This window comes from Musca autumnalis, unplaced genomic scaffold (assembly GCF_047663935.1).
Source record: "Musca autumnalis isolate F117 unplaced genomic scaffold, ASM4766393v1 scaffold_3, whole genome shotgun sequence".
In the NCBI taxonomy this organism is placed as follows: Eukaryota; Metazoa; Arthropoda; class Insecta; order Diptera; family Muscidae; genus Musca; species Musca autumnalis.
Genome location: NW_027411866.1, coordinates 241,530,149 through 241,553,507, shown reverse-complemented (window position 1 = coordinate 241,553,507; position 23,359 = coordinate 241,530,149). Strand labels below are relative to the sequence as shown.

Here is a 23,359-nt window from a genome sequence, read left to right as displayed (position 1 = left end):
GAAATGGGGACAACGGTTAAGTCACTCTCGAACCGTGAAGGAAGGGAAGATAGGACCTCAGTCCCGTCAGGTGCGCAAGTTATTTCAATCGACAGTTTATCGAGCACCCCAGCGCAAAGAGAAGAGTGTTACGTCGCATTAGATATTTGTCGCGGACTCAACCAGAGACGGCCGTGCGATAGAACAGTGATGGTGCCGCTTGACTTATCAAAAGCCTTTGATACAGTCAGGCACTTCACGCTGCTTGAGGACATTGAGCAGACAACCCTCCGGCCAAGCTTGAAACGTTAGATAGTCAATTATATGTGTGGACGCCAGTTGTACGTGGAATTCAGGAACAAGAAGTCGAAACCCCGTAGAGTGAAACAGGGAGATCCCAAAGGTGGGGTGATATCTCCGGAACTGTTTAACCCCTACCTCTCCTGTATAACGTGATAGGTCGGTCCGTGGTAAGCTATGCGGCTCCAGTCTGGTCCCCGAGATTATGTGGTACGAATTGGAAAAATAATCAAACCTGTCAGAATGCCGCCCTGAGAACAGCAACAGGGTGCCTCCTCAAGTCTTCAGTGGACCATCTACATGAGGAGGCAAAGATTCTTCCAGTAAAGCAACACAATGAGATGCTTTCGTGAGAGCCATCCCAATCACCATCTTGTGGGTAGGCTCGACACATTCAGGCAAATCAGTAAGGATATCCACGCTCTAGAGGGAGAGGTCCAACGATACAGGAGAGAACCGCTAGATCAACAAGCATATCAAGAAGGTTTGAATAGCATTCACACGGATGCAGTTGCTAAGGCCTTAAGCAAATATTACTTACTTAGCTGGCCCATTACATAACATTTGTTCAATAGACCGAACTAAGAAAAGATCTCCAATTCTCTCTGTTTAGTGCTTCGCTTTTTGGAATACCGCGCCTTGTCATCTCTTCATCCACTTGTTTGCGCCATCTATTCTTTGGCCTGCCAATTCTGCGTGCACTCTAGCAGATTCTCCTTCGACCTTAATAAAGGTATCGGTTACTTCTTTTACTGATCGTCGCATGATGTCTATATTACCAGCATAAGCAAGTAACATGTAGCTATTGGTGTAGATTGTGCCACTTCTTTTGACGTTTACCTCTCGTATAACCTTTTCTAGCAGGATGTTGAAAAGATCATTCGAAAGGCTGTCTTCTTGCCTGAAACCTCTTTTGGTACAAAACTCTTCGGTTCTTTCCTATCTTAACTGAAGATCTTGTGTCAGTTAGAGTCATTTTACAAAGCCGAATGAGCTTTGCGGGGATACCAAATTCAGACATGACTTGGAATACCTTTGAACGTAGCTGCTTTATAATCGACAAAAAGGTGATAGGTGTCGATCTGCATCTCTTGGGTCTTCTACAGGATTTGCCGCAGGGTAAACATCTGGTCAATGGTGGATTTGCCAGGTCTAAAGCCACATTGGTATGACCCAATTATTTCATTGACCATAGGCTTTAGTCGTTCGCACATTATCCCTGATACTATATTGTAGGCAATAGGGAGAAGACGTATGCCCCTATAGGTAGAGCATACAGTCTTATCTCCTTTCTTGTGGACAGGGCACAAGATGCTCAGGTTCCAATCGGGTACGCGTTCTTCCTGCCAGATGGAGCTAACTAGCTAGTTTTAAACAGCTCGGCAGGTAAGCCATCGGCTCCTGCTGCCTTATTATTCTTCAGACGATTTATTGCTGTCTTTACCTCATCTTGGCAATCTTCAGGGATTGGGGCTGTGGTATCTTCGTCGTCTTCCCTGCTATTGGATACCAACAGTTTTGAAAAATGTTCTTTCCATATCCTGAGTACACTACCTGTAACAGTTACCAAATTACCTTCCTGGTCTCTACAGGAGGATGTGCCAGTGCCAGCTCCCCAGGGGACACCACGGGGAGGTCAGTGTCCACTTGAGATGAAAGAGGGACCAAGATAAATCCTGGGCTTTGCCATGTTAAAGCCGGTCAGGACCGTTCCTTGGTATCTTCCATCCCCTACGTCACCCACGCAATCGATTTCCGCTCAATAAGAATTTAGGCGACTGCAATATTCCGAGTTGAGCCAAAACTACTCTGGTTTGTCGCGGCAGATGACGCTCTTCAGCTGCGATAGATGTGGGATGTACTCCGAAGACTTTATTCAAACTATATTTTCTAATGGCCTTAGCAACTGCGTCCGTGTGAATTCTATTTACACCTACTTGATATGCCTGTTGATCCAGTGGCTCTCTCTTGTATCGTTGGACCTCTCCATCTAGAGCAGCATCAGACAACCCATACCAACATTGCACATTGCGTTGTTTGCATTAGTATTGGAGGGGACGCATACACAAATTAACAAAAGAAGCGACGCACAACCTTCTTCATTGCCTGCTCAGCTGAGACTAAATTGTTTTGTTCTCTCCACATGTTGTATACGTGAATAAATGTACGCTCCAAAAGAGCGTGCGTGCACCCTTTGCCTGATGCTGCTCTAGAGCATGGATATCCATCCTGATGTGCCTGAATATGTCGGGCCTACTCACCAGATGGTGATTGGGATGGCTCTAACGGTAATACCCAAGCAAGTAGTGCAACAAAGCATCTCATTGTGTTCCTGTACTGGAAGAATCTTTGTCTCCTCATGTAGATGGTCTTCTGAAGACTTGAGGAGGCACCCTGTTGCAGTTTTCAGGGCGGCATTCTGACAGTTTGAATCTTTCTCCAATTCGTATCACATAATCTCGGGGGCCAAACTGGAGCCGCATAGCTTACCACAGATCGACCTATCGCGTTATATGTGGTCAAAAAGGTTTCTTTATCTGTACCCCAACTGCTGCCGGCTAGGAATATTTTGAGGCAGTTTATAGTTGGAATTCTGCTACCATCGACCACGACATTCAACTCTCTTCCAAACTGCGCTGTCCATGTGGTGAACACAATGGCTGTAGATTTTGTGGCGTGGAAAAGATCGGTTAAATAGGAGTTCAGTCTCTCGCAGATGTCATCAGGGAAGGTACCTGACGCATACGTTACGATTTCGATGCCGCCTGGAGGAAGCGAAATACATGAGAGGTTGATGTTAAACAGTTCCGGAGATATCACCCCACCTTGGAGAACTCCCTGTTTCACTCTACGGGGATTGGACTTCTTGTTCCACGTACGAATGGCATACATATAACTGACTATCCAACGTTTCAAGGTTTGTCAGAGGGTTGTCTGCTCAATGTCCTCAAACAGTGTGGAGTTCCTAACTGTATCAAAGGATTTTGATAATTCAAGCGCCGCCATCACTGTTCTATCACACGGCGGTCTCTGGTTGAGTCCTTTACAAATATATGCGCAGATGGCGTGTAGCGTTGGTGTTGGTGCTGTGCTGCTTACGGAATCCATGCTAATGATCGGCAACTTGATAGCTATTTCTGATACTTCCCTCCATCCAGGGTTCGAGAGTGACTTAACCGTTCCGTAATGTGAAGCAGGGAGTTCCCTAAGGTGGGGTGATATCTCCGGAACTGTTTAAACTCTACCTTTCCTGTATTCCGTCCCCTCCAGACGGCATCGAGATCGTAACGTATGCAGATGATTGCACGATCCTGGCGTCAGATATCTACCCTGATGACATCTGTGAGAGACTGAACAACCATTTAACCGATCTTACCACCTTTTTCCATTCGCCACAAAATCAACAGTCACTCTGTTTACCACATGGACAGCGCAGTTTGGACGTGAGTTGAATGTCGTGGTCGACGGTAGCAGAATTCCAACCACGAACTGACCAAATATTCGACACTACATTCAAGTCATGCGCACACGCCACAGCTATCTGTGACAAACTGAAAAGTAGGAACAAGGTCCACAAGTCCCTAGCCGGCAGCACTTGGGGTGCAGATAACGAAACCTTGTTGACCACATATAACGCGATAGGTCGGTCCGTGGTAAAGGTAAAATTAGACGTGACATAGCCATAACGGTATAACCATAGAAAACCAAAACTCAATTGGTTTCCTATGGTTATGGATATGGCATTATGTTATGTCACAACTAATCAATACATTGATTTCCATAGGTTTGGTTCAATCAGCTGATTGATATGGTCTTATGGCTTTATGGTTATGTCACGTCTAATTCTACCTTAAGCTATGCGGCGCCAGCCTGGTCCCCGAGATTATGTGATACGAATTGGAAAAATATTCAAACCTGTCAGAATGCGGCCCTGAGAACAGCTACAGGGTGCCTCCTCAAGTATTCAGTGGACCATCTACATGAGGAGGCAAAGATTCATTCAGTAAAGCAACACAATGAGATGCTTTCATTGCAGTACCTGCTTTGATGTTACCGTGTGAGCCATCCCAATCACCATCTTGTGCGTAGGCCCGACAACTTCATGCATATCAAGAAGGATATCCACGCTCTAAAGGGAGAGGTCCAACGATACAGGAGAGAACCACTATATCAACAAGCATATCAAGCAGGTTTGAATTGCATTCACCCGGATGCAGTTGCTAAGGCGTTAAGCAAATATAGTGTGAATAAAGTCCTCGGAGTACATCCCCCATCTATCGCAGCTGAGGAGCGTCAGCTGCCACGACAAACTATAGTAGTTTTGGCTCAACTACGCTCGGGATATTGCAGTCGCCTAAATTCTTATTGGGCGGAAATCGACCACGCCGTGCAAGACATCTGCCCAGTATGCGGCATGGGCCCGCACGACACAAAACACATTTTTAAATCCCCCATCTATCGCAGCTGAGGAGCGTCAGCTGCCACGACAAACTATAGTAGTTTTGGCTCAACTACGCTCGAGATATTGCAGTCGCCTAAATTCTTATTGGGCGGAAATCGACCGCGCCGTGCAAGACATCTACCCAGTATGCGGCATGGGCCCGCACGACACAAAACACCTATTTAACTGCCCCGCCAAACCTATTCATCTAACTCCAGTGGATCTGTGGCTACATCCCATCGAAGCAGCCATTTTCCTGGAACTGGAGATAGACCCAGATTGAACAGAAGAACGAACATACAAACATAATAAAAAACACTGTTACAACAACAAAAATATCTGGCAGGAAGAACGCGTACCCGCCAATTGGAACCTGAATATCCTGTGTCCCGCCCACAAAAAAGGAGATTAGACGGTATGCTCTAATTATAGGGGCATAAGTCTTCTCCCTATTGCCTACAAGATAGTGTCAGGGATATTACGCGAACGACTAAACCCTGTGGTCAATGAAAAAATTGGGCCATACCAATGCGGCTTTAGACTTGACAGGTCCACCATTGACCAAATATTTACCCTTCGGCAAATCCTGGAGAAGATTGAAGAGATGCAGATCGACACCTACCACCTTTTTGTCGATTATAAGACAGCCTTCGACAGCCCCCTACGCCCAAAGGTATTCCAAGCCATGTCTGAATTTGGTATCCCCGCCAAGGTCATTCGGCTTTTTAAGATGACTTTAACTGATACTAGGTCCTCAGTTAAAATAAGAAAGAACCTCAACGAACAATTCAGTACCAAAAGAGGTTTCAGACAAGGAGACATCCTTCCGTGTGACCTGTTCAACATCTAGCGGGAAAATATTATACCAGATGCCAATGTCAAAAGAAGTGGCACGATCTACAGCAACAGCCACATGTTACTTGCTTATGTTGATGAAATTTACATCATGGGATGATCAGTAAAAGAAGTAACTGATACTTTTAAGAATGTCGAAGGAGAATCAGCAAAAGTGGGTCTGGCGGTAAACGGCGAAAAGACAAAGTTCATGGTGTCGACGCGCAATACGTCCATAACGCTTGGACCAACAGTGGAAGTTGGTTCCTATAATTTTGAGGTAGTATAAGACTTCGTCTACCTCGGCACCGCCAAAAACACAACAAACAACATCAGTTGTGAAAAAAGAGAAGAATTTTATTGGCCAACAGATGCTACTTTGACTTAAGTTTTTGGTACTTGTTAAACGTTTTTAATAAAAAGTACATTTAATCACGTAAACAAAGAATGATTACCTCTGTTGATTACGCAAAATGTTCAATAAAAACAACTTGTCATTGCTAATAAAATGTTGCTGCAGTGGAAAATGCAATTATTGGCGGTTTACAGAAAAACGAAATTCCCAATAATTCCGAAAAGAAACGTACAACGCAATTTGCAATAAAAACCCTCCCGCATTGATGCTACCACCAATGGGCTGCTACTGTTGCTGCTTGTGATTGGCATTCATTCATTCCATTGGAGCATGAAGGTCTCTTCAAGAAGAAAAATTTGACTTTGGCGATTTTTCATGGACCCCGTGTTTAATTCATTTCCATCTATCGTAGCCGTTCAATAATTTGTCAAAGAATTTGTTTATTATATTGACAAATGACATTGCAAGCAAATGTACCGCTCGAAGGCAATGTTGCGACATTTCCAAATGCAAAACTTTGGTGCATTCTGAAACGTGTTCATGACCTTGAATTTATCGAAACATTATTGGACAAAGTGTTAAATATTGAAAAGAAATTTACACATGTTTCTGGGATTTGTTATATTTTGCGACATTATGTCAATTGGCGGCAATGTGAATGTTTCGTGTTAAATTATTAAGCATTAATAATTGGGAAGGTTGTATTTTTAAACATTTCATCAAAATGTCACCTAATGGTTTTTGACATTGATGAATTGAAAATGAATTATTTTTTGTCGAGAGGTGTTTAATTTTTTTCGCAATATTTTTCGTTGCATTTTTAATTGTGAAAAATTGCCATTCATTCTAGAATTGGTGTGGATAATCAAGTTCACAATGAAGGTAATGTCAAAGTCAACATGAACAACTTCGTATGATTCTGTTATTGAATCTTTTTATTGTCTACTTATTCAATTTATCTTAAAAATTGTCAAAAAGGAAATTTGAAAAAGAGATCATTGTGTTTGTGAAGAAATATTTTTTTTTTTTTTTTGAAATTTTGCCTCTTAGGGCGGAGATCATTTAATGATTTTTATTTATTTGAAAAGCCAAAAGTCTTAGGACAAAGAAGCCATTCCACAGTCGATAGGTCTGAAGAGCTCCCCAGTTAACAGCGAAACCGGTGGCTTGTGGGTTCGAGTCCTTGGCTTTCCTTTTTCACTTGCAAACAATTTCGATCATCAAGCTTAAGTCTAACAAAAAAAAAATTAATACAAAAATTTAAGTTCATTCATTTTCAGAGGAAAATTTGCGCTTTGCTACACATTTATCAGGCACACACACATAGAAGGAGTTCATCGGCTGGACAAGCCAATTTGATAGTGCATGGGCCGCTTAATAGTTTACATTTTAAAATAAATTTTATTTAAAGTTATAGTACCTTTATATACAACCGGATTTAACAAACCCACTGGGTTTCAAATGTCAATTCCATTGCTTATATTTCAAATAAATCCTCATAAAGAGGGTTAACCCTGCAAATAGCCATAATATAAACAGCATATAAGGCCATGTTTATATTATAGCCTTTTGTAGGGTTAATCTTCTTTATGAGGATTTGTTAGACGTATATGTAATGGAATTGGGTTTGTTAAATCCGGTTATATATAAACGTACTATAAATAACAGAACTCCGATTTACTGGCGAGCGCCATCTACATGAATATAGCATTAGGTCTGTACGATAACCCACAAGTTTGTAAAAACTTTTACAAAATAGCTGTGTTCCAGAACTAAAAAGTTTTTACAATTTTTACGACTTTTACACATTTTACTCGAAAAAGCGTTCCCGTACACAAAAAAGTTGTAAAATGTTCACTTCTCTTTAAACAAAAATGGCGCTGAATGACGCTCTCTTTAAAAACTTTTTACACGACAAATTTGGGCGAGTAAAAAAATAGTAACATGGTTGCCGGCGTCTGATTGGCTGATACGCCGACTTTGACATTTGTTCCAGTTTTTTTGACGTATTTTCCATTTTTCCGTTCCCGAACTATTTCAGAAAACTTGTGTGTAAGAACAAATTTTTTGCAGTTCTCTCTTTTACGAGTTTTACCATTAAAAAGTACGGGAACGAAGCTAATGCTGTTCGATAACAAACTTGTAAAACTTGTAAAGTAAAAGAGAGCGAATTTGGAGAGAATTGTGAGAGAATTTTGGAGACTTTTGTTACTGAGAACTTACAAGTTTTTGCAAGCAAAATTTTCCTTGTAAGAATTTGCAAGTTTGATCAGCTGATTTAAATTCGAATGTATTGTGGCGGACTTTTTCGTGCGGAGTTTTTTTTCCCTCCTTGTTTTCTCCCATCGGACGCCTCCCCAGGTGGTGGATAGGGGAACGCTCATCAGATATGACGGGTATCGCAAAAATAAAATATGCGGGGCGAACCAAAAAAAACAAAAAGGAAAAAGGCAGCGTCTGATCGAGATTCGGCGGCAGCAAGCAGCGTCTGTACTCCAGTGGAGCGGCTGAAATATAGAAGGAAACTATAAACCCATCAGAAGGCAAGGGGAAACCACTGATGTATAATCCCTTGAAAATCGTACAAAACATGAACAATACAACGCAAAACAAACGGCCCTCAGTCTCCGGCAATCAGAGGGTGCTAAGAATCCCCGGAGGTAAAACTAAACAAAAACTTGTAATTGGAACTTGGAATGTGAGAAGTCTTTACGAAAGTGGAAAACTTCATAACACAATAAGCGAGATGAACCGACTCCAAATTGATATCTTAGGTGTCAGCGAAACATGGTGGACGGAATGCGGTGATTTCAGATCAGAAAATATGACGGTCTATCATTCAGGAAACCAGGAGGGTGCTCACAGAAGAGGAGTATCTATTATTGTTAAAAATCATATAGCGGCCTGTGTCACGCGATTCGTTCCAAAGTCAGACAGGACAATGTTGTTAAAAATAAACGGAAAACCGCTAAATTTTAATATCATACAAGTCTATGCTCCCACTGGAGATGCAAATTTGAATGAAGTCGAAGAATTTTATAATGATATTGCGCAGTTACTAAAGATGACAAAAAAACACGAAATAACAATAATACAAGGCGACTTTAATGCCAAGGTCGGAAACCAAGAAGTTGAAAATATTACGGGAAAATATGGCCTAGGCGAACGAAATGATAGAGGAGACAGACTAGTGCAATTTTGTCAGGAATATTGTATGAAAGTGACCAATACGTGTTTTCCCCTACATCCCAGACGGTTATACACCTGGAAATCCCCACAGGACAATGAAAACCAAATTGTGAGAAACCAAATAGACTACATAATAATAAATAAAAGATATTTCTCCAGTGTTACAAAATGTTCGACCTACCCAGGAGCAGATGTGCCATCGGATCACAACTTACTCGTGGCAAATATACGAATTAAGCTCGCATCAAATCGGACAAAACAGCCCCAAAATAAAATGAATATTGAAAAACTTAAAGACTCGGCAACTAAACATGAGCTGCAAAACAATATAAATGGACAACTACAACAGTTGAATGAAGAAAATATGCACGAATTGTGGAACAAGGTGAAAGATGTTATAAACACGACTGCAAAGAACACTCTGGGAAAGCGAACATCATCAAGAACAGAAGAATGGATTACCGACGAGATTCGAGAACTATGGAATGAGCGAAGCAAATACAGAAATAAAAACTATGAAAAATACTGGGAGATAAATAAGGAGATACGATCTGCGACCCGAACAGCCAAAAATGCGAATTTGAATGCCAAATGCCAGGAAATTGAATTTCTACAAAGTATACACGATGATTTTAACCTCCACAAGAAGCTAAAGGAAGCCGCCGGAGTATATGGAAAGAAAATAACCAATCCAGTTCTAATTAACAAAAACAATGAAGCTGTATTTGACTTGGAGGGAAGGAAGCATATATGGGAGGAATATATTACCAATCTTTTTACTGATAGCGAACGATCATCTTATGAGGATGATTCGGAAATTCCAAGAAGAGGGACTCCTATAACGCAGAGCGAAGTAGAACGCGCTATAAAATCATTGAAAGACAGAAAGGCTACAGGACCGGACGAAATCCCATCAGAATTACTGAAACTTATTGATTCCAGCAATATACATCTACTAGTCAACCTTTTTAATTACATATACAACACTGGAAATTATCCACAAGAATGGCTAAAATCAACCTTCATCGCAATACCCAAGAAAAATAATGCAAAACAATGCAGTGACTTCAGACTCATTAGCTTAATGAGTCATGCCTTGAAGATATTTCTAAAGATTATTCATAGTAGAATATACAAAATATGTGAAGCACACATGGGAAATACCCAATTTGGGTTTAAAGAAGGAATGGGTACAAGAGAAGCACTATACTGCATCCAAATTATAACACAAAAATGCAGGGATGCCCAGAAGGATGTATTCATGTGTTTTATTGACTACGAAAAAGCTTTCGATACCGTCAAACACGATAAATTAATGGAAATATTACATGATATAGGAATGCAAGACAATGAACTTATGTGCATAAAAAGTCTCTATTGGAATCAGTCGGCAAGAATTGAAGTAAGTGGAGAACCAACAAAAGAAATTGGCATCTCAAGGGGTGTTAGACAGGGCTGTCTTCTATCTCCCTTATTGTTTAATGTATATTCAGAGAAAATATTCCAAGAAACGCTAGAAGGAGAAAACGTCGGAATAAAAATTCATGGGAAAATAATTAATAACATAAGGTATGCGGACGATGCCACATTACTGGCTGGAAGTATATCCGGTCTCCAGAAACTTGTGGAGAAACTTGCACGTGTAAGTGAGAAATATGGCCTTAAAATAAACATGAAGAAGACGAAATATATGGTCATAAGCAGAAAAAATCCCCATACAGATGTGACCTTAAAAGTTCAAGGTACAGAAATTGAAAGAGTGCGATCTTTTAAATATCTAGGGATACTAATAAACGACCAATGGGATCCCTCGAAAGAGATTAAAAGTCGTATAGAGATGGCGCGAGATGCTTTTTGTAAATACAACAAACTTATGAAAAGCCATGACATAAACGTAACAACGAAAGTACGTTTTATAAAATGCTATATTTGGTCGGTGCTGCTATATGGAACAGAAGTTTGGACGCTCAAATCCTCTGATGAAAGAAATTGGAAGCCTTCGAAATGTGGATTTACCGGCGAGTACTGAAAATACCATGGACTGCGAAAATTTCTAATGACGAAGTACTAAGAAGGATGAATGTAAGCCGGCAGTTAATAACAACAATAAAAAGTCGCAAAATAGCATATCTTGGACACGTATTAAGGAACAATAAATACAACATTTTACAAGCAATTTTAAAAGGAAAAATTGATGGAAGGCGTGCTCGAGGAAGAAAAGAAACATCTTGGCTCAAAAACATCATGGACTGGACAGGTTATACCGACGAAACTGATCTGCTGAATGCTGCAAGACACAGAGAGCTGACAACCACTATACTATAACATAAATATAATGCGATAAATATTAAAACACAAAATGAATTGTACGATCACTTATATCCGGATAACGGATGAGTAAATAAAGAAGAAGAGTGGCGGACTTTGCAATTCTTGGCAAAAACATAAACAAACATTTGTGGTCTGTTCCTTTACTTTTGAAAGTGGTAAAAGCGGCAAAAGTAGTATAAGTTGTAAACTGCACTCATATGAATTGTATTGTGTCTGAAGTAAAGGAACGATTTTCGAGTAAAAAGTGGTAAAACTTGAAGATTCTTGCACGTAAAGGAACAGAGCTTTGGTTATTAAAATAATTACAAGATAAAAAGGAGAAGAGATAACTAAATATATGATGGAAAACGACTTATTTTGTAAAATATCTTATTTTGTAGTTTGTGATGATTATTTTATTTATAATGTATCACATCCCAGCAAAAAGCGGAGCGTCCATGGAGTATGAGGAACACTATGTGGACGGCCAGCCGTTAATTTATGATATGGAAAGAGAATTATTTTTGTAGCAATGGATAATCAAACATAATTATAAACAATCTTCGTTAAATTAAATCATATCCGCCAAACTTCTTGTTTGTTAAATCAGCTGACTTCTTGCAAGTTTTTGCAAATTGTTGTTCGATAACATTCTGCAAATTTTTAGCTTCGAGAGAGTAAACTTAGTGGAGAGAAGTTACTGAGAACTTGCTGAGTACTTGCGAAGTTATCGTACAGACCTGTGTATGGGCCATGTATGGTTTACATTTTAAAAAACATTTTATTTAAAGTTATACAAGTTAACAAAAATATAATTTCAAAAGAACAAGTAAAAAAGTATCGGTCGGTTTTGCCGACAGAGATATACCCTCAGCCTGTGTATATTGAAAAAATTGTTTCCCAAAATACGTATGTATTTAGGGGGTTTTAAAAATTTTGTGCTTTTGAACCGACGAAAATGTTGATTAGGATTAAATATCAAAAGTTTTGCGGAGGAGATACTAATAGGGGGTTTTTACACTCTTCGGGCTGTTTGCTCAGGAAGTATGGACTTGCCACTAAAAAAAACTTTTGCCATCGTAATTGAGGCAGCGAATGCAAGTTGCTTGAACAAAAATCAAAGTGATTCGATATCAGGTCTTAAAGTGAACTTATCCGAAATTTTGTGTGGGAGGTAACGGATGGAGTGGACAAATATAGCCCATATTTCAACCTGATCTATGTCTGGTAGATATATTAGGACGTGTAAAGTATAGACCAATTCGGCCACTCCCTACAAGAGTTACCGTACGAACAATTTTTCCGAACATGTTTGAAATGTTGTGGGGGAGTTACCTGAAGGAGTGGACCGATATGAGTTATGTTCAAACTTCAACTATGTTTGGACTAAATATTACTAAGGACATATTTTGACTGAATCGGCAGATCCGTTCGAGAGTTATCTTTCGCTCCAACCACCTCACACGGTGTCATAGGGGTTTTTGCAAGTTTTATGCTATTTTCTCAGGAAGTATGGACTTGCCCCTGATGAAACTTGTACCGTCGTACGGAGGGCAGTGAATACAAGTTGCTAAAAGAAAAATCAAAGCGATTCGAGAGATGGCCCTAAACTGAACTTTTCCGAAATTTTGTGTGGGAGGTACGCGAAGGAGTGGACCGATTGAGTCCATATTGAAACCTTAATTAAGTCTGGTACACATTTCACGATGGGTAAAGTATGGACCACATCGGTTACTCCCTTCAAGAGTTATCGTGCGCACAAATTTTCCGAACATTTTCGAACTTTTGTGGGGGAGGTACCGGAAGGAGTAGACCGATGTAGCTCATCTTCGAACTTAAACTAAGTTTGGGCAAAATATTACGAAAGCCAAAATTTTAACCGAATCGGGTTATCCATTCGAGATTTATCGTGCGCTCCAGCCAGCAGGACAGACAGACGGACGGACATGGCTAGATCGACTCCAAATTGTCTGAAACACATTTCGTCCAAACATACTTGGGGTTTAAAACCATTATTTCGATGAGGCACATTTTCATCGTATCAAATGCTGAGGGTATAAAAAGAGTTTAAAATCGGTGAATGAATAAACAGCGCCATCTACTTGAATATAGCATTCTTACAATTTTCAAATCTCAAATAGTTTAGCCATTCTCTTCAAGGCTTGAACCAAATCCGAATGGATTACTAGATGGCGCCGTTAAAACAACTCGGTTTGGCGGCGTTCACAATTGACAAGCGACTTGGTAAATCGTAGTTCCTATAGTTCATTTCACGAAATTATTTTATTTGTTGAACTAATAATCAACCAACTCCAAACTAAAACGTCCACAACGCAAAATCAATCAATTGAAGAAGGAATTGGGAAAGGAAAAATGGACAAGAAGTCTAAAGAAGCCTTGAGGAGATATAAAAAAGCCCGTAAGGCGGCAGAGTCGAGCAGTGAAAGCAGCAGTAGTAGCAGTGATTCCAGCAGTGAATCCAGCTCGTACAGTTCAGAAGATGAACGTAGACATCGTAGCCACAAGAAAGAAAGAAAAGCAAATGCGTAAGTTTTTATTTATCTGGAGAATAAGTTGAGGATATTTTAGTCGCCTTTATAAATGTAGAATGGACCGCTACGATGGCTAGTATACCCATTTATTTCTTAATTTCTCTGTAAAGATCTGAGATCTGTTGTTGTAACAGTGTTCTTTTTTATTATGTTTGTATGTTCGTTCCTCTGTTCAATCTGGCTCTGGGTCTATCTCCAGTTCCAGGAAAGAGGCTGCTTCGATGGGATGTAGCCACAGATCCATTGGAGTTAGATGAATAGGTTTGGCGGGCCGGTAAAAAAAGGTGTTTTGTGTCGTGCGGGTCCATTCCTCATACTGGGCAGATGTCTTGCAAGGCGCGATCGATTTCCGCCCAATAAGAATTTAGGCGACTGCAATATCCCGAGAGTAGTTGAGCCAAAACTACTCTGGATTGTCGTGGCAGCTGACACTCCTCATCTGCGATAGATGGGGAATGTATTTCGAGGTCTTTATTCACATTATATTTGCTTATGGCCTTAGCAACTGCATCCGTGTGAATACTATTTAAACCTCCTTGATATGCTTGTTGGTCTAGGGGTTCTCTCCTGTATCGTTGGACCTCTCCCTCTAGAGCATGGATATCCTTCCTGATCTGCCTGAATGTGTCGGACTGGTGATTGGGATGGCTCACACGGTAACATCCAAGCAGGTACTGCAACGAAAGCATCTCATTGTGTTGCTTTACTGGAAGAATCTTAGCCTCCTCATGTAGATGGTTCACTGAAGATTTGAGGAGGCATCCTGTTGCTGTTCTCAGGGCGGCATTCTGGCAAGTTTGAATCTTTTTCCAATTCGTATCACATAATCTCCGGGACCAGACTGGCGCCGCATAGCTTACCACGGACCGACCTATCGCGTTATATGTGGTCAACAACGTTTCGTTATCTGCACCCCAAGTGCTGCCGGCTAGGGACTTGAGGACCTCGTAACTACTGAAAGTAGTGTCGAATGTGACCCCTAAAATTTTGGGGCAGTTTGTGGTCGGAATTCTGCTACCGTCGACCACGACATTCAATTCTCTTCCAAATCGCGCTATCCATGTGGTGAACAGAGTGGTTGTTGATTTTGTGGCGGAAATCTGCATATTCCTCGAATAGAAAAAGGTGGTAAGATCGGTTAAATAGTTGTTCAGTCTCTCACAGATGTCATCAGGATAGGTACCCGACGCCAGGATCGTGCAATCATCCGCATACGTCACGATCTCAATGCCGTCTGGAGGGGGTGGAATACAGGAGAGGTAGAGGTTAAACAGTTCCGGAGATATCACCCCACCTTGGGGAACTCCCTGTTTCACTCTACGGGGTTTGGACTTCTTATTCCTGAATTCCACGTACGACTGGCGTCCACACATATAGTTGACTATCCAACGTTTGAAGCTTGGCCGGAGGGTTGTCTGCTCAATGTCCTCAAACAACGTAGAGTGCCTGACTGTATCAACGGCTTTAGATAAGTCAAGTGTTCATCGCACAGCCGTCTCTGGTTGATTCCTTGACAAATATGCGTGGTAATGGCGTGCTGTGCAGTTGTCATGCTGTGCTGCTTACGGAATCCATGCTGATGATCAGCAACTTGATAACTATTTCTGATACTGTGGAGGACAAAGGCCTCAAGGGTCTTTGCTACGGGCGACAAAAGCGAAATCGGTCTGTACGATTCACTTTTGCTGGCATCCTTGCCGGGCTTCCGTAGTGGGACCACCCTGTCCATTTTCCAGACTTCGGGAACAATGAGGGTGAATAGCGACAAGTTGAGAACTTTAGTAAGATACTCCACTCCCAACTCATCCATCTGCTTCAGCATTACCATTAACAGATCTATAAACATATCTCTCTACATATGTTTAGAGATCTGTTCTACCGGTGATGCCTTTTACGACACCAGACACCCTATTATTTACCAGTTAGTGCTTTAACAACAACAATTCTAAAGATTCATGTTTGAATTTAGGTTTGGTTTAGGAACATTTTGTAATACATTTGTGCAAGGGGTTTGAGTTTTACGTTCAAACTCACTCAAGTTACTTCGCTTACATCAAAGCCCTTGATTGTCACTTACACCTTATATTATTACACCATGGCTGTTACCATTTATTTTCCTACCATGAGAGTTATGTGAGTTTTATGAAAACCCAACGAGTATTTCTTTCAGACGCTCCAGCAGCTCAAGTGGTGATGAACGCCACAAGAGGGAAAAGGAAAGACGTTGTCAAAAGAAATTGGAGGCGAAACGCAATCACCTGAAACGTAAACTCAAGGAGGCCAAGTTGAAGAAGAAAGCTGCCTTAGCCTTAAGTGGTCACTCTCATCGGGCACTCTCCCCAGCCACGCAGGCTAAATTGAAAAAGTTGGCCGAGCGTAAGCATCTTCGTGCTGCCAGCAAAGAGCGGCGTGAACGGGAGAAGGAGAAACATCGGGCGTTGCGTGAACGAGAGCGTGGAGAACGTGAGCATCATCATCGCAGCAGTCGTTCGCCAACGAAAATTACAAAAATACGCATTCACCAAGATGTCCCCAGACAGAAGACACCACCACGCGTACATCACCAGTTAATGTCAAGGGAAAAGATTATTATACAGACACGTACACGAGATCGTACACCATCTGCGGAGAGGGAACGTTTACGTCATGAAAAAATGCGTCACGAGGATATGGCAAGGGAACGTGAACGGCGTGAACGTGAGGCTGCTCGCGAAAAGGAAAGGGCCGAGGCTTTGGCCAGATGTCAAGAACGTCAAAGGGAGCGGGAACGTTTGGCTCGCGAGAAATTGCGGCGTGAGGAGGAAGAGAAATATGGTAAGCCTATAAGTGAGCGTTTGTTGGCCCGTGGTCCAGAACGTGACATGGGTGGTCGTGGCGGCTTTGAGCCACGTGACCGGTCTTTGGAAAGGACCAAAAGGGATATGGATCCCTATGAGCATGGCTATGAGCGCAAGCACCGCACTGATGATTATGAGGAAGGTATGTAGGAAACACAATTCGAATTTACTGTTACTTAAATATCTTCCCTTTTTTCTTACCAGAAAGAGAACGCCGCGCCATTTTGGAACGCGAGGAGTTACTGCGTGAACGTGAATATCTTGCTCGTCGCCGTGAAATGAGCCCCTCCGAATATCCCGGATCAAGCGGCAGCCGCATGCGTACTGATCCCCGTGACATTTACCCCGAAGATGATAGAGAACGTGCCTATAAACGGCCCTTCATAGAGGAAGGCGGACGTGGTGGTGGTAGTGGCCGTGAACCATGGCTTTCAGAAAGGGAAATTCGTGCCCGCGAAATGCATGATCCTCGTGACTATCGTGAAATGGAACCTGAACACTTGTATCCCGAAGAACGTGATCGTTTGCCACCACCCAGAGAAAGAGAACGTGGCTACGTTGGTCGCCCTGGTTCCGACTGGAAACGCAAAGAATGGATGGGAAGTCCACGTGAATGGCCCACTGAAGAACCAGGCCCATCCTCACATTCATCGGCTCGTGGCTTTGGTGGCCCGAAAAGGGGTACCAGCTCTGTTTTGCCTGGTAAAATTCCTCCTCCATCTATTCGTGAACAAAGACCACAATCTGAAACCGATTGGGATGCTGAAGAGGGTCAGATTGAGGTTTCCAAGAAACCAGAACCAAATCGTGACACTTGGCTGGAACATGACAAACGTGACCTGCCAGAGTCACGTGAAAAAATACCACCCAGTGGCAGACCTTGGGATTGGCGTGAGCGGGAAGAAGCAACAGGACCTCCAAGCTATTCACGTGGTCCTCCAGGTCCAATGATGCATCATCCACGAAGTGAACGTGGTGGCAGGGGTGGTTATCGCCGAGGTGGTCACATTATACATGGTGAACGAGTTCCTGGCATTCATGGATTTAGAGCTCATCATCCACCAGCTCTATTGAGCTTGCCAACACCTGGCGGTGGTTTCCATGAGGGTTCACCACGATTCCCCAATAAACGTAACATGACCTACACTAACCCCAACATTTTGAAGAAGCAACAGGCTGCATTGGCAGCTGCAAATACTGCAGTGGCTGCGGCCAAGGCTGCTGCGCAAAGTGCTGCAAGTGGTACCACAAATCCTAGTATTTTGGGACAAGCTGTCGGAACAGCCAACCGAACTGGCCAAGCCACAGATGATAAACCAGAAGCTGGAGAAATTGTGGGAGAAGCTGAAGATAAACAGAACACCCCAAGTAACACCGGTGAGGGGGCTGCAGAACAAACTGAACAATCGGCAGGAGAGGCTGCCGGTGCTGAAAAGGAGAAGAAATCCGGGGAGTTAAGTGAAATAAGTGACAGTGACGATGATATTTTGAACAAAACCGAAAAGAAGGCCAAACTTGATAATGAAGATTCAAATTCTCAAACTAAAACAGCTACGGACAAGGAAGCCAACGAGGAAAAGGGTGACGAGGAAGAAATAATGGATTTTGAAGAAATATCCGATGGAGAATTGGAGGAGGAAAGGGCCGCCAAGGGTAAGTTATGACAAATTGGATTTTAATAGAAGTTTATTGAACATTATCTTTCGTTTTTAGGTGTTGGTGATGCCTTGGGTGTAGACTGGTCTTCCCTGGTTGCTGAAACTAAACGCTTACCTTCCTGTCCCACAACAAGTGCCAAAGAAAAATGGCAACCACATCGTATTATATTGGATATTGGTATATCCATGCGCATGGCCGGCGAAGAATATGCCAAACAATTGCTGGCCAATGCCAAGCAGCAATTGGAAGAGGAAGTAAAAGATGAATCTAACCTTAAAACCGAAATAAAAGATGAAACCACCATCAAATCAGAAATCAAAGATGAAGTCTCATCGTTATCCACCTTAGATGAAGATTCCCAAACGCCAATGGAGAATGATGAAAACACCTCAGACATTAAGCCCAAAGAAGAGAAACCTGAATTGAAACCTTTAACGGAAACCATCAACATTGATAATTTACCACCATTGGCTTGTATGCAAGTAGCTCAACGTAAATTACAAATGGAACGCAACAATTTAATCAACAATGCATGTGGTGTAAATAGTAGGGCTCTGAGTGCCCGACAAGATCTTAAATTGCGTAGACAATTGTGTGGCCTACCGGCCAGAGAATGTCCAATTTCACGCAATATTCCTGCTACTAGTGACAAACTTAAAGCTATGGCTTTAGCGGCTTTTCAGCGAACATTAGAAGTTAAATAAACTGTACACCTCCCATGTTTTTGGAAGCTGTCTGGTAAACAGAACAAATGAACTATTTTCATTAGGTAATTAATTAAAATATGCTTAATTAATATTCTATACTATTATTTCTTGAATGTATTTTAGCAAATAGTTTTTAAGACCATATACACACATAACATAACCTTGAAATCTTTAAAATAATGTATGAATGAATTGAATACAATGGATGAAGAGATGAAATAAACTGAATTGTCTTACCGATGGAAAGGTAAAAGAAAGGATCTATGAACTTTTTTTTTAAAAAAATTAGCAAATTGTATCTGATTAGCAGAGAGTGCTGAAGTGGAAAACAGAAGAAACGCTGTCGAGTGAAGGTTTTTAGGAAAATGAAAGAACATTAACAGAGAGAACGGAACTATCGGCAAGCAATGTGCACCTTTGTCGGGAAACCCTTCGAATAAACTGCAGTGAAATGAAATAAAAAGAAAAAATTGGACGCAAAGTGGAGTCAACATTTGGACGAATGCCATAATCGACAAACTAAATTTATTCCCTCTGCTACCAAAAAAAAAAGCACCTACGTCATTATGGTACGTATACTAACTTTACCTTTTACTTATTTTATTAATTTTTCAAAAAAAAAAAACTGGTAATCAGACCACAAAACGTGGTATTTTTAAGAATTCTTTTCCAATTACCAGACCAGAAAACGAACATTTTTAAACAATTTTTCTTGACCCACCACCAGACCACAAAACGTGGATTTTCTAAAGAATTTTTCTTCATCCATAACCAGACCACAAAATGTGGATTTTTTAAATAATTTTGCTTCAACCATCGCCATACCGAAAAACGTGAATTTTTTAAATAATGTTTTTCACCCATCACCAGATTTTTAAAGAAATTTCTTCACCCATCACCAGACAACAACCCTTGGATTTTTAAAAGAATTTTTTTCACCCATCACCAGATTTTTAAAGAATTTTCTTCACCCATCACCAGACCACAAACCGTGGATTTTTTAAAGAATTTTTTTTACCCATCACCAGATTTTAAAAGAATTTTCTTCACCCATCACCAGACCACAAACCGTGGATTTTTTAAAGAATTTTTCACCCATCACCGGATTTTTTATAGAATTTTTTCACCCATCATCAGACAACAAAACGTGGATTATTTAAAGAAATTTCTTCAACCATCACCACACCAAAAAAATTGAATTTTTTAAAGAATTTTTTAAACCATTATCAGACCACAAAACATGGATTTTTAAAGAATTTTGTCACCCATCAGCAGATTTTTTAAAGAATTTTTTCACCCACCACTACACCACCAACAGTGGATTTTTTAAAGAATTTTTCACTCATCAGCAGATTTTTTAAAGAATTTTCTTCATCCAACGAAACGTGGATTTTTTAAAGAAATTTTCCACCCATCACTAGACCACAAAACATGAATATTACATTTAAAGAATTTTTTTTCACCAGACAACCAAACGTGGATTTTTTAAAGAATTGTTTCACCATACCACGAAACGTGGATTTTTAAAAAAAATGTCACCTTACCACGAAACGTGGATTTTTTAAAAAAATTTCACTATACCACGAAACGTGGATTTTAAAAAAAATATCACCTTACCACGAAACGTGGATTTTAAAAAAAAAGTTCACCATACCACGAACATGGATTTTTTAAAAAAAAAAGTTCACCATACCACGAAACTTGGATTTTTTAAAAAAAATTCACTATACCACGAAACGTAGATTAAAAAAAAATCACCATACCATAAAACGTGGATTTTTTTTTAAATTAACCATACCACGAAACGTGGATTTTTTAAAAAAAATTTCACCATACCATAAAACGTGGATTTTTTAAAAAAAAATTCACCATACCACAAAACGTGAATTTTTTAAAAAAATTCACCATACCACGAAACGTGAATTTTAAAAAAAAATTCACCATACCACGAAACTTGGATTTCTAAAAAAATTCAAAACACCACGAAACTTGGATTTAAAAAAAAAATCACCATACAACGAAACATGGATTTTTTAAAAAAGATTCACCATACTACGAAACGTAGATTTAAAAAAAAAATCATCATACCACGAAACGTTGATTTAAAAAAAAATTTCATCATACCACGAAACGTTGATTTTTAAAAAAAATTTCACCATACCACGAAAAGTGGATTTTTTAAAAAAAAATTTCAACATACAACGAAACGTGGATTTTTAAAAAAAAATTCAAATTACCACGAAACGTGGATTTTTAAAAAAAAATTTCACCATAACATAAAACGTGGATTTTTTAAAAAAAAATTTCACCATACCACGAAACGTGAATTTAAAAAAAAAATTCACCATTCCACGAAACTTGGATTTTTAAAAAAATTCAAAACACCACGAAACTTGGATTTAAAAAAAAAAATCACCATACAACGAAACATGGATTTTTTAAAAAAGATTCACCATACTACGAAACGTGGATTTAAAAAAAATCATCATACCACGAAACGTTGATTTTAAAAAAAAATTCATCATACCACGAAACGTTGATTTAAAAAAAAAAATTCAACATACCATGAAACGTAGAATTTTTCAAAAAAATTTCACCATACCACGAAAAGTGGATTTTTAAAAAAAAAAATCACCATACAACGAAACGTGGATTTTTAAAAAAAAATCAAATTACCACGAAACGTGGATTTAAAAAAAAAAATAACTTACCACGAAACGTGGATTTAAAAAAAAAATCAACTTACCACGAAACGTGGATTTAAAAAAAAATCAAATTACCACGAAACGTGGATTTTTTAAAAAAAATCAACTTACCACGAAACGTGGATTTTTTTTTTTAAAAAAATTCACCATACCACGAATCGTGGATTTTTTAAAAAAATTTCACCATTCCACGAAACGTGGATTTTTTTAAAAAATTTCACCATACCACGAAACGTTGATTTTTTAAAAAAAATGTTCAACAAACCACGAAACGTGGATTTAAAAAAAAAATTCGACGTAACACGAAACGTTAATTAAAAAAAAATTGCACGACACCACGAAACGTGGATTTTTTAAAAGAAATTTCCCCAGACCACGAAACTTGTATTTTTTAAAGATATTTTTTACCATACCACGAAACATGGATTTTTTTTTAAAGAAATTTCACCATACCACGGTTCATTTTTTAAAAAAATATTCAACATACCACGAAACGTTAATTTAAAAAAAAAAATTCAACATACCACGAAACGTTAATTTAAAAAAAAAAAATTTCACCATACCACGAAACGTGGATTTTTAAAAAAAAAATTCACTGTACCACGAAACGTGGATTTTTAAAAAAAAAAAATTCACCATACCACGAAACGTTAAATTAAAAAAAAAAAAATCACCATACCACGAAACGTGGATTTTAAAAAAAAATTACCATACCACGAAACGTGGATTTTTTAAAAAAAAATTTCACCTTACCACGAAACTTGTATTTTTTAAAGATATTTTTCACCAGACCACAAAACGTGGATTTTTTCAGAAAACCAATTTGTTGTTGTAACAATGTTTTATTATAGTTCTCGTTTCTTAGCCCTGTAACTGCCGGGGTTCTAGACAAACTGTCGATTAGCCCAACCTCTACGGATCAGTCGGCGTAACGTCGCCAAACATGAATGAGGTCCCGTTAACCGTTGCCCAAAATTCACTTATTCGGGCTCCAATTTTGCATTTCTTTAAATGATTTAGCCACTTGTTCTGCTTATGCTCAACGACCAACTAGGTCAATTCGTGGATGAGGCGTTCAGAGGTGATGGAGACAATTATGGGTAGATGGTCCGATCCAAGAGAAACTCTGGATGAGATAGGTTATATAACATTTGAAGGGTTAGGAACATCTCCAAAAACGGTGATTATAGAACTCTCTCAAACTAGGCCAATTAGTTTTCCCATAATTGATGCAATTTATGAATGCTATTTATCGGCGGAATGTATACGTTACTCAAATTTACATCGGCACTTCCACACTTGAGTGCTACCTCTATATACGGGTGATTAGAGCTAGGCTCAAGCGAGAAAGGTCTGTATTTAACAGACTGGTGCAATAGGAAAGCTAGTCACCCACCTATACTTCTGGTGCCTTCCTCAATACGTTGTAAGCTGCAGTTGTTGTAGCTGGCCGAAACATTTTGGTTTCGGGTCACTCGGTACGAATGAATC

General features: G+C 39.9%; 1 protein-coding gene across 2 annotated transcripts; it reads left to right on the top strand.

The window, feature by feature from the left end:
- The first annotated feature begins 13,635 nt into the window (after positions 1-13,635).
- Positions 13,636-19,420, top strand: Flacc (Fl(2)d-associated complex component). Of its 2 annotated transcripts, XR_012411791.1 has the most exons (5): positions 13,636-13,954; positions 16,131-16,939; positions 17,002-18,450; positions 18,511-19,225; positions 19,287-19,409. XR_012411791.1 is itself a non-coding variant. In XM_073977523.1 (4 exons), exons 1-4 carry the CDS (start codon positions 13,782-13,784, stop codon positions 19,158-19,160), a joined length of 3,081 nt encoding a protein of 1,026 aa, XP_073833624.1. In that variant the 5' UTR covers positions 13,636-13,781; the 3' UTR covers positions 19,161-19,420. The 2 variants fall into 2 exon arrangements, 1 of the variants encoding a protein (XP_073833624.1); XM_073977523.1 differs by having other exon boundaries at positions 18,511-19,420.
- Positions 19,421-23,359: the final 3,939 nt, after the last annotated feature.

What these genes read in the sequence shown, in the direction of transcription:
- Flacc (XM_073977523.1), top strand. Translation starts at nt 13,782, where the DNA reads ATGGACAAGAAGTCTAAAGAAGCCTTGAGGAGATATAAAAAAGCCCGT. An exon ending in AAAGAAAGAAAAGCAAATGC is followed by an intron (nt 13,955 to 16,130) that starts GTAAGTTTTTAT and finishes TATTTCTTTCAG; the next exon opens with ACGCTCCAGCAGCTCAAGTG. An exon ending in CACTGATGATTATGAGGAAG is followed by an intron (nt 16,940 to 17,001) that starts GTATGTAGGAAA and finishes TTTTCTTACCAG; the next exon opens with AAAGAGAACGCCGCGCCATT.